This window comes from Nestor notabilis, unplaced genomic scaffold, assembly GCF_000696875.1.
Source record: "Nestor notabilis isolate BGI_N333 unplaced genomic scaffold, ASM69687v1 scaffold27514, whole genome shotgun sequence".
NCBI classification, from domain to species: Eukaryota; Metazoa; Chordata; class Aves; order Psittaciformes; family Psittacidae; genus Nestor; species Nestor notabilis.
This window is the reverse complement of record NW_009926477.1, coordinates 240-11,478: the sequence shown is the minus strand read 5'-3', so window position 1 is coordinate 11,478 and position 11,239 is coordinate 240. Positions and strand designations below refer to the sequence as shown.

The following is an 11,239-nucleotide window of genomic DNA, read 5'->3' as shown; positions in this document are numbered from 1 at the left end:
GGTGTAGCAGAAAATGAGGATGGGGAACTGAGGTTGCTTCAGCAGCTTAGTTGCACAACTAGAGCTTGAAATAAACTGCCTAGGGGTTTCCCTCATGGAAGGGGACTCTCCAGCAGCCTTGGGTCCAGAGGAGCTGGAAGCAGAACTGAGAATGCGGTCTTTCTGTTATTTAAAGCATATGACATTTCAGTAGTTCATTATTGTTACAAGCTCAGGGTTTCTCAGGCTTGACTCTGGGCTGAGATTATTGAAGAGGCCAAGCAATTAGGTGACATATGTTGCTAATATTTTTAAAAATAGAAATTCAGGGCATTGATGAGAAATGCATGAGAATGGGAGCTGAGGGGAGGAGAAAGGGAAGAAATACATAGGAAAATACATAGTTATTACTGTATTGTGTAATGCTTTCCCTCTGAAGCCTCATGTTACAGCTTAAAGGAATGAATCTGCTAGACATTTCAAAGCAAAGGCTTATACTTTTCTTCCAGTCTTTTGCTTCATAGATAGAGTTATAAATACAAAACTGCATGATAGTTTGTACAGGATCAGTAGAAGGAGTGTGGTGTAGGGGAGCTTTTGACTGCTTTTTATGATACATCTATTCAAACTGCAACACTACAGCTTTAGTTGAATAGTTAAGGGAAAAATAGGTAATATATATTAGGTTGTGCTGTCACTAAATCCAAAATCAGTTTCTGTATTGCGTAAGGACTATATGGAAACAATTCTGCCTTTCCCTTTCAAAACTGCGAAATAAGCTGGTTTTGCAGTAGCCAAACTGTTCTAAAATTAGGACTGTTTTGCTTTTACTTCTGAAGAATATTTTTCATTCAGTCATGTAAGATTTTGTATTTTCACTGTGCTTTACCAATATGAGCATTTTCCAGCTGCCTCTAAGATTAGTATTGTTCCAGCTTAGTGAGGGCAGTGGGACTTCCCTGGGGCAATCCTTTGCTCTCAATTCACTTACTAGGGAATTTTCAAAGCGATGTGAACTGTTTGAAAGCATGCTTCAGCCTCGCAAAGTTGAAACAGAAGTGTAACTAGTAAGGAAAGGAAGGATAAAATCTAAGGCTTCTACAACTTTTATTCTGTGGTAACTAATTTTTAAACTCCTGTGTCAGAAAGACAGCAAACTACGTAATTGAGATGAGAAAACAAGAGAGGTCACTAGCATGGAACCTTACCTTTAAAGGGTATGGGATGCTCCCTGTAGTGGGACGTTGTAAAAGGATGTTGTTGAGTTTGTATATAGACATGTGCAGAGATGAGAAAGTAGTGTATACTGAGATCTAAAAAATAAAGCTTGGCTTCTGAAGGGAGTTATCTTTAGGTGCTGCTACAGTTCATGTTCCTGATGGAGTGCTGCATATTTTCACAAAATGCTTGAAGTCAAAACAACACCTAAAATATCTGCCTTAATTCCTCCTGGTTTACTAGTGCTTGGGTAGATGCCAGCACAGGACTTCCAGGGTTTTCTGTTGGGTTTTTTTTATTAACTTTTTAATATGATACAAATACTGTTGAAGAAATCAAGCTCTGGCTCAATGTAAGCTGTCACTCTGTTCACTCCTCTCTCTCATGAGCTGTTTTAAGGGGCAGCAGTTTGAATTCTGCCTTTCCAAATATTTAAATGCCTGTCAACCTCAGCAGAGGCATCAAGAGTGGTTTTTCTTTATTCTAGGAGTAATTTACTCCTGGTGATTATGTTGTCAGACACTGAGCTGCAGCTGCGCATTTGAAAAGTCATGAGGCCTTTAATACAAGTTTTCCTGTGGCATGAGCCTTGAAATTCTGAATTTTTGCAGGTTTTACTTGTTTAAAAAGACAGAGTTGGGCAAATTGAATTCTCAAGTGTTTGCATGAGTCCTAGAGGTGAGTTTTGACCTCTGAAAGCAGTGCGCAGGTGAACACTTCTTTATGTGTGTATGAGGCTTTTTAGTGCAGCTTTCTGTGTTCATCATGTAGACTTAATAAATTTCTGTGAAGAAAAAGTGCTGTTTAATGAAGTACCTTGGTGGCATTGTACTGAATTAGCCTGGAGGCTGAAATATTTCTCGGTATATGGTAAAAGGAGAGTCTACCTGTCAGTATGAAAATGTGCTTTGTTTTGAGGGGAGGGTTATAAATGGGAAGAACACTTTTGGTGAATAGCCTGAAACAAAACTCACTATTTGTTTTGTTTTGAGAATCTCCACCATTAAACTAAAAAACACTTTGTCAAAGCAGTGTTCTCTAAACAACGGGAAATTTCAAAACAGAACAGCTTTGTGGAACAGTTTAGTTTAAAGCCTCCTTTTCCTTTTCAAAACAGAAAGACGATGACATTGAAGAGGGAGATCTTCCTGAACACAAGAGGCCTCCAGCACCAATAGATTTCTCAAAAATTGATCCAGGCAAGCCTGAAAGTATCCTGAAGTTGACAAAGAAGGGGAAGACTTTGATGATGTTTGTCACAGTGTCGGGAAATCCCACAGAGAAGGAGACAGAAGAAATCACTAGCTTGTGGCAGGGCAGTCTCTTCAATGCAAACTATGACGTGCAAAGGTAAGCTGTTGTGCGCAGGGCTGAAGTTTGTCCTTTTACAGAACCCTTGTTTCTTTCCTCCTGAGCATCTTTTCAGCTGTTCATGCTGTGCCCTTCCCCACCTCCATCATCTGTCACTATTTCTGTATCAGTTTCTGTGCCAACGTAAGTCATGCTATAAAAATTCTGGCATGGTGCACAAATCTTTTTAACACTTACAAATGATGTATGTGTAGCTTCATTTGTTTTTATCTCATTACGTTTCAGCTATTTATCAATTTTAGCTGCAGCAGTTTGCCTTTATGTGCTTGATGGAAAACATCACACTTGGAAGACTTGTCACCACAAAAGGCTTTTTGTTTCCCTGGCTAAAAAATGTGGTGTTTCTCTCGGAAAGAGAGAGAATCACTTTGAAACAGAGGAATATTGTGTCTCTTGTATTGAGGCTGAGAAGGGCTGTAGTAAGTGTATAAAGCAAATATAATGCCCGTTAGTGGATTTTACATAGTGCCAAATTAATTCTTAAGTTTTCTTTGTATTCTTACTCCTCCTTGGTTATTTGCAAACTTAATACATTTTACTCTTACATATGCTAGAAAACTGTTCTCTTGTCCCCATCCCCAGGCAAAAAGAAGATCAGCTTCTAAATGCTCCATCCCTGGCAGTGTTCAAGGCCAGGCTGGACAGAGCCTTGGGCAACATGGTCAAGTGTGAGGCATCCCTTCCCATGGCAAGGGGGCTTGGAACTAGATGATCTTAAGGTCTTTCCAGCCCTAACCTTTCTATGATTCTTGCTCTTAAATATATACCTCAGTCATGAGGTGCTCTGACTACAACATGTTGTAGTGCTTGAAAAGCACAGAGCTAACTGAGAAAATATTGTATCTTTCCTATAGGTTTATTGTTGGCTCAAATCGAGCCATCTTTATGCTGCGTGATGGTGGTTACGCCTGGGAGATCAAAGACTTCCTGATAAATCAAGAGAGATGTGCGGATGTTACTCTGGAAGGTCAGGTTTATCCTGGCAAAGGAGGAGAAGAAAATGAGAAAATGAAAAACAAAACAAAACCTGAAAAAGCAAAGAAGAAGAAAGATGCAGACAAGAAATCTAACAGCATCAAAGAGGACAACCGAGCAACCAAACAGAGAGAGGATCTATGATGGATGTGTTAACAAGACTTGGATAGTGTTCCTATTTCCATTCAATTCCTGGGTTTATTGAGAGGGAATGAAAGAAGCAGAGGTTACTGAGGTTAAAAGACTTTTGTGTTGAAGTTCACCAGTTTACTTATTAATGTTGGCCATTTGTTTAGTTACAGGAAAGGTAATGTTTAATAGTTTAGTTTGTAATTTTGTATGCTTTTGTGTTAAAATTAACATACAAATCTGTGTGTCTAACATTGCAAACTTAAGTGGAAAAGAAGAAACACATTCTCAGAATACACTGATACTCATCTTTAGTATCCACATCTATCTTGGCTGTGTGAGTTGGTCATTGGTTTGTAACTGCCAACGGATAGCAGAATGCAGTGCTAAAAGATGCTCTTGGAAGTCAGTTTGCTAGAGTCAGTTGCAAAACTGCATAAAATTGCAAAGAATAGTGATACACTGGCCAAAGATGCCTGAAATCTGCACGTTTTAGGACATGTCTGGTTAGACTGCCTGTTTCTTTAAAATAAACAAAACCTGCTCTGTTTGTCCCAAGAAATCCATGGAAGTTCTTAGAAGCAGGATAGAAGCTAGGCAGAGAACTCAGCTAATTCACTCCAAATCAGTGCAGAAAGGAGATTCTTCGAAGTGATGCTAGGCTGTTAATGGAGTTACAGCACCCGCGTGGGCAGTGTCAGGGCAAAAAGGAAGTTGGATTCATGGCATTCAGGTTGCTGCTGCTGCTGCCAAAGAACTGTGCCTCTGGAAGCAGATGTTATGTCTGCCCTATTATCTAGACAGTGACCTAGGAGAGATAGCTTTACCTCTGAAATGGATTTGTTTTACTGGTTTAAGGGTTTGCTTAAATCTTTGAAAAAACACTAGTTGCAGTGCAGAGCTCAACTTTGAGTTAGACATATCCCTTCCTGACGTTTAATAACCAGATTATTAATTTTTGTTTGGGTACGGATTCCTGAGTGATGTGGTTGATTGTGGAAAAAAACCCCACATTGATTTAAATGCTCTGAAGTTTGATATATGGGAGCACATACAATTTCTCCTTGACATACTTCGTATAATTGAGAATGTTTTTATTATTATTCAGATTGTATTCTGTCAAATTCATTACTTTAAATTGTTTCCCTTCTGCCTTACTGCCTATTAGGGACTCAATGCACCTTGTATGTATGGTCCACATCATTTTCCAGAGGATGAGCACAGTATTAACTGTCTTCATTCAATACTAATAATATGTTACTCTGACTCTTTATTTAAGGTGCTAAAATCCAAATGTTTTGGATAAAAAGTCCTAATTGAACCATAATGGTTAATCTTGTGGAATACTTCGGTATCAAAAGTGGGAAACTGATCTATTGAGTGCTTGTCCTAAAATAAAAGATGTGACTAAACTTACTGTTTCACTGAGTAGTAAAACCTTTTAAATAATTAATGCATTTAGTTAGGTATTCGAGAGAGACACTAATTCATCTTTGGTTTCTGTACATAAGAACTAAATGATGTTGATGAAGGTTCCAGGTGAGCGGGTTTATTTAATTTTAATTATATTTGTATGAATTTAGGATTAAAGAAACCTTTCTGGCCACACTTGATTAAACAGGTCTGTGCCTGTTTGAGTGGAAAATGAAATCATGTGTTTCTTCAGGATTAACTGTATTACTTTTATATTCTGCTATTAATCCAAATGTGTAGCAGAGTTGGGAAGAGTCTCTGTAGATGTTTGGGTATCACATTGCATCAAGGTGTGCAGTCCATTTCTTGTGCATTACTCATTTATCATTTTGTCAAGTGTTCTGGGTTTGCACCTCCCTTTTTTTAAGGAATATTGCTTCTCATCTTCAGAGATGAACAGAGGTCAGATGAAACAATAAATACAAAATATTAATGAGTGTTTTTCTTTTTGCAACTTTAATCTATGGTATAGAGATGACAGTTTAGATTATGAGCAGAAACATGCGGAAATACAGTTTCTGTAGTTTTCCTAATCCTAGGAAACATAAACCTGATTTCTTTTTTTGATGAAAGTGAGTTCTTCCTGAGCTAAACAATGAAGCAATTTAAACCAACATACAAAGGCAACTCAGCCAACGAGGAGAAAAAAATTACTACGCTATCTAGCTATAGCCCAGCTTTTGAGAATAAATGCTTGTTCTAGTCATTCATAAACCCACATTCACAGCAGATTGGAGCCCTTTCCCTTCATAGTTAAAAGGAGGGGGGTAATTTTGTTGAAATTCAGCCAGCCACTTGACTGGGTTTTTTGTTTGGTGGTTTTGAGTTGTTAAGTTGCCTATGCCAAATGCAGGCATGTATTGTGCCATGTAGCTCGCTTGAAATTTTAAAGTGTGTTTTCTTTTTTTTTAATAGGAGTAATGACTTGAGAGTTGCTTTTTGACATAAAACATAAAATACTGCCTTCACTTAGCCTTTTTTTTTGTCTTCCAATTTTCTCCCTTTTTCATGCTTTACACTCAACAAATAGTTAAATATGTTAGTAACTATAATGGGGCAGCCTGGCAGGAACTTCTTCACCCAGCCAGACTTTCTCTGCTATCGCAGTTCGTAACTACTCCAAAACCACTTATGTTCCCTTTTGGAACTGGAACCCTTTGAGCCCTTAAGACTTGTCCTGGTACAGTGTTACATTAGCAGATGTTATCTGGTAATGTTTTAAGAGACCTGAACATAATATCACTTTTATGTATGTATAAGAATAAATATCTTCATAAAGTCACTTAAGGTCATTAACATTCCGTAAATGCTACAGCAGATGTTGGATTCTGCGTTTGAGTCTCATCAGACTTCCAGTAACAGATTTTTGGCTCTACATGGAGGCAGTTCAGATGCTGCTTTTAAAGCTAATTTCACCAAGGAGGGTAGTGATTATAGCTTTTCCTATTTCCTTATTTTTTCAGTTGTAAACAGAGGTATGTGGAAAGTAATCTGCTTGCATGACAGCTAAATGCCTGCTGCCTTTCTCCACTCAGCTTGGTGGTTTCTCTGTTCTAGTGTCATAACTAAGTTTTCTAAGTTACTGTTCTATTTTTAACCCATCTGTCATCAGAAAATACAGTTTGGCAATGGTACTACACAAGATGCGGTTGCACTTTGTGAAAAATTTCCAATGGACAATCAACTTTTTATGTAATAAAATACCGGAACAAAGATGTTGTGGGGTTTATTTTGTTGGGGTTTTTAAAAGATAAATGTATGCTGTATTCCCTGTTTCACAGGGAAAAAAAATGCATTTAAATTCCTACCTCATGGAGTACAAGTGCATCCCCTGTTCTTGAGAGCTTGATTTCATCAACCAAATAAGTAGGAAATTGGGCGTTTAACATGTGGACCAGTGCCCAGAAGACCCAAGAGGAGCACCATGTGCTGTAAATGAATGAATGAATATTTCTATGATTCTATGTTGGCAGTTGAATTTATAACAAAACATCCTCACCAACTATTAAATCTCCCTAATTAGGCAATGCAAACAGTATCCATAATAATTTAAAAGGATGAGAATTGCAGGTGCCATCGTTGTTACATTGCTAAGATCTACCTGTGAAGGTGCAATGAAGTTTCCTGTAATACCACACCTATTACCAGTCTTATCTCCAGCTGCTGCGTGGTGTCTCTCCGTGTGCATTACTTGCTAGCAGGACAGTTTGTGGTTTCCATTTTGCAGCTTCTTTCAGTTTGCCTTCAGCTTTGTTGCTGCATTTATCACCAGTTATTACCCAGTTTTTAAGCTCTGTCTTTATGTCTGTTAGGGCACACACACCCCGCAAGATTTCTCATCTTTATCTGAGTGGTCAAAGCATTTGTCTTCTCTGAACAGCCAGGTCGGGCCTTGACTTAAAAAAGACTCTACACTCCTGCCACTGCTTCTGAACTATCGATTTTCTCGTGAAAAGGAAATCATACATTAAAATATACCGTTTTAAGATAGGGAACAGGCTGCTTTTGTCTGAATTATGGCCTCTGTTCTTGTGGGGCTTATACTAAGGCTTAGAAATTATTTCCAGTCTTTATCTCTGGCTCATTTCCTTTTCTGTTCAAGGAGCAACAGTGTTTGTTTTCGCCTTTTCCAGAGTTGTTTTTTTAATTGGATTGGAGGTTTATAGAAATTCAAAGAGCCTGTGCCTGAATAATGGGATGCTCCTGGTTTTACAAACACCTGTTTCACTGCTACTCTCATGTTTCTCATTCTTAAGATTGATTGCCATCCTACTGTGATGTCTGGCAATACACTTTTATTTGTTATTTATTTCTTATTATAAATAAACTATTTTTGCCTATCACTATGTCCCATCATTCATTCTGTGCCATTTTAACAGGGACAAGCCCCACTGAATTCAGGGAATACCAGACTGCCAGGATGGTTAGAGCCGTTTGGATTCATGAAGGAAAAAAACCACTCCACTTGAATTTTCTGGTGGTGGTGGGTTTGTTCCTCCAGTAGAGAAGTCAGGCAGTGTGAGGGGGGTGAACACACCATTAATCTCCAGCAGAAGAGCTCTGTGCAGTGTAGGTTTTGATTGGTATTTAAAGCTGATGTACAATCAAGCATTATGCAGCACGCCAGCCTTTGTCCAAAGATTGCTGGTAAATGCTTTGTTTCTTTCCTGAGTGATGCTACTTAATAGACTGGTATTTTCACTGTTGGTACTGGTGCCAGCTGCATTCAGTTATCAATCAACCAGTGGCATTGTATTGATGGATTTGTGTAACAGGAAAACCAACAGATCCATTACCCATCATTTAAATTAATAGTGATAATTGTAATAAATAATTTCTCAAAAAAACAGGGCTATATTTTTTTCTATTTATTACACAGACATATGTATTTTGAGAGGGAGAAATGGGACAATTAAAGGAGCTTCAGCCTCTTCCCAGTGTTACTGGCAAAGGACAGCAAATAAATACATGTTCCTGCAGCACACAGGCTTGTTAACGCAGCATGTTAGAAAGAGGACTGTCCTTGTTCTAAAGGCCCCTGCTCACCCACCGATCCCTTGCAGCCCTCACTGTGTGATGGCAGAGTCTTCCCATCTTGTTAAGGACTATAATTCATCCTGTTAGGCTGCTTCCGCATGTCTTGGCTCTGAAACAGCAGCACAGAGGTGACCTGTGTCAACGTTTCTAGTGTTCAGGTGTCTTGGTGCCTGCCGAGGCTGTAATAATAATCCTATTGGCAACATCCTTGCCTGAACATGATAAAAATGGGGACAGAATGTGTTACTTTATGACACTTCTCAGAAGCAGAATGTTTCTTCTTTCTTATCCCAGAATTATTGTGCAAAATAAAACTGTGGGCCCATCTTTACTGCCTATAATATCTACTGCTTTTAAAGGTAACTGTCAGCAGGATCTGAAAATAGGCTGGTTTGCTGTGCTGGTGACGTGCTCACTGGTTCTGTGGAGCCCACGGACCAGAGCATTGAGCACTCATTGACTCGTTAATATTTAAATGGATTCAGGTGTTGTCACTGATGGTGGTGTTACATGTCCATGGGCCCCTGAGGGCTTTGGAAAGGGGTGAACAGCAAGAACCCAGCCTTCACTTGCAAGGTGCAAGGCTGTTCCTTAGCAATGGGAATCAGCTGTTCACTGAACAGCACCATGAAGTAACCTGGCTCTTGGTGTAACTTACATAGAGCCTTCTTTGTAATGAGGAACACTTGAGTTATACATGAAAAACTATTGCAAGGCCGTATTGAAAAAAATAGAGCACTTGCTGAGTCAAATAAATAAAATAAAGGTTTAATATGTATATTCATGTGAACATTGCTTATCATTTCCCAGCTCCATGGCTGCAGTCCTGCATGTTTGGTTTTGTTTGGGGCTTTTTTTAACTTGTCGTCAGTATAGTTTTATTTTATTCAACTTCTTTTGTAAAATACAAAACAGTTTTTATCCCTTCATCTAAACTGAAATCCAATCCAAAGTAATGCATACTTTAAATTGAATTACATTAGAGTTTTTGTAAGACTATTTTATTAATTATTCATCCGGCCAATTGTATGCACAGCCATACCCCGCGACTTCTCAGCCCATGACAGTCATCTGTTGTCTTTCTGGTGCCACAAACGTGTTGATCACTGTGTAAACTTTAGCTAATTGCAGTTACAACAGGATGGAGTTGCCAGGGAGCTTAATGGAAGCAGAAGCATGTAAGTAAGTGTTTTGGCACTTAGCTAAGTAAAAGAGTACAAAAAACCAACTTTCTTTCATTTAACGTGGGAGACAGTGTTTTGTTGTGCTCTCAGGAGCTGTGTAACCTCACCAGAGAAAGGCCATTTTCCGTCCTACCCTCCCCAACCCTTGTTCCTAGACGGCAGCACCATTTAAGCCATATTGCTCAATCCTCAAATAGTCCAAGTAAGGCCTGAAATATATTTTAGCCACGTTATTATTCCTGTCAGTGATAAGACGGGACAGTCTCACTTCCTGGGATGAGAAAATCAACTTTAGCTGTGTAACAAACAGGGAAGACCACTCTCAAGAGATACCCGAATGACAGAGCGGTGCCAGCTGGATACTGGAGACAGATACTACAGGAAAGCAGAAATAAAAGCCAAACCAGCTGTATTAATTTCCTGCGGTGTCACTATCGAGTGACAGACCCTTGGGTTTTAGGTGAGGCACCTGCGCTTTAAGAAACATTACCCAGTACTACTCATTCAGCACTAAGACTATAGAAGATGGGATGAGGTTACGGTTGTGCTGGGAATTTCATCATGATCTCCCATTACATCCATTGCCAAAGGAGCAGAGATACTTGTCTGTAAGGGGCTTTTTTTCCAGAGCGATTTCCCATTAAGTAAGTAAGTCCTGTCACTGCTTCCTCATAACAGGCCCCTTACTGTGTCCTGACAGCTGAAATACTGACTCCAGCTGAGGCTCGAACTCATAAACAGCAAATTATTCTATTGCAAAGTGATGGAGCTCTCCCTCGGCTTCTGTTTTTAAGGCTGTACAGTGAGTATACATGCTGGATTTAGCTCCATAGCTAAGGGATCACTGCAGGGGTGTGTTCTGTGAAGACGACACATAAGAGGAAGGAAGGGTGTAGCTGCAGTCGTGGTTTCTACACCTCCCTCCCTCATCCTTTGGTCAGAAAGTGGGGTAACAACAGCGTCCAACCTGGCTGCTGGAATGGCCCTTTGGGGCTGCAAGAGCTTGGACACACCACAACAGCTCCAGCTTCTGATAGAGGGGATGGCCTGGCTGGTGCAACAATCTGCAAAGGTGGCATAAAAACAACCTCATTTGGAGAACCGGGCAAACTGTGCCTTATTGTCCAGCGGATTTGGGAGAATCGAAGCGGAGGAAGCATCCCTGCTCCGTGTAGCTGTGAGCAGAAGCTGTGACCCCTCAATGGCTGCTCAGCAGAGACTGAGCACGGGTGTGACACTCAGCTGGGCCTGTGACCGCCCTGCTGGGAGGAGAAGAGCCAAATCCCCGGCTTTTCTCTGGGTGCGATTCAGACCGTGCCCGATTGTGCCATGGCCCGAAGCGGCAGCGAAAAGTAACAAATCAACCCAAAACA

The 11,239-nt window shown here is 39.9% G+C and overlaps 1 protein-coding gene across 1 annotated transcript; it reads left to right on the top strand.

Moving 5' to 3' along the window:
- Nucleotides 1-2,314: 2,314 nt before the first annotated feature.
- On the top strand, nucleotides 2,315-3,712 carry MESDC2 (mesoderm development candidate 2; the record flags this gene model as incomplete). Its single annotated transcript, XM_010013554.1, has 2 exons — nucleotides 2,315-2,547; nucleotides 3,423-3,712. Coding segments are annotated over 2 exons (498 nt in total), but the record flags the coding sequence as incomplete, so codon positions are not given.
- Between the last annotated feature and the right edge of the window lie 7,527 nt (nucleotides 3,713-11,239).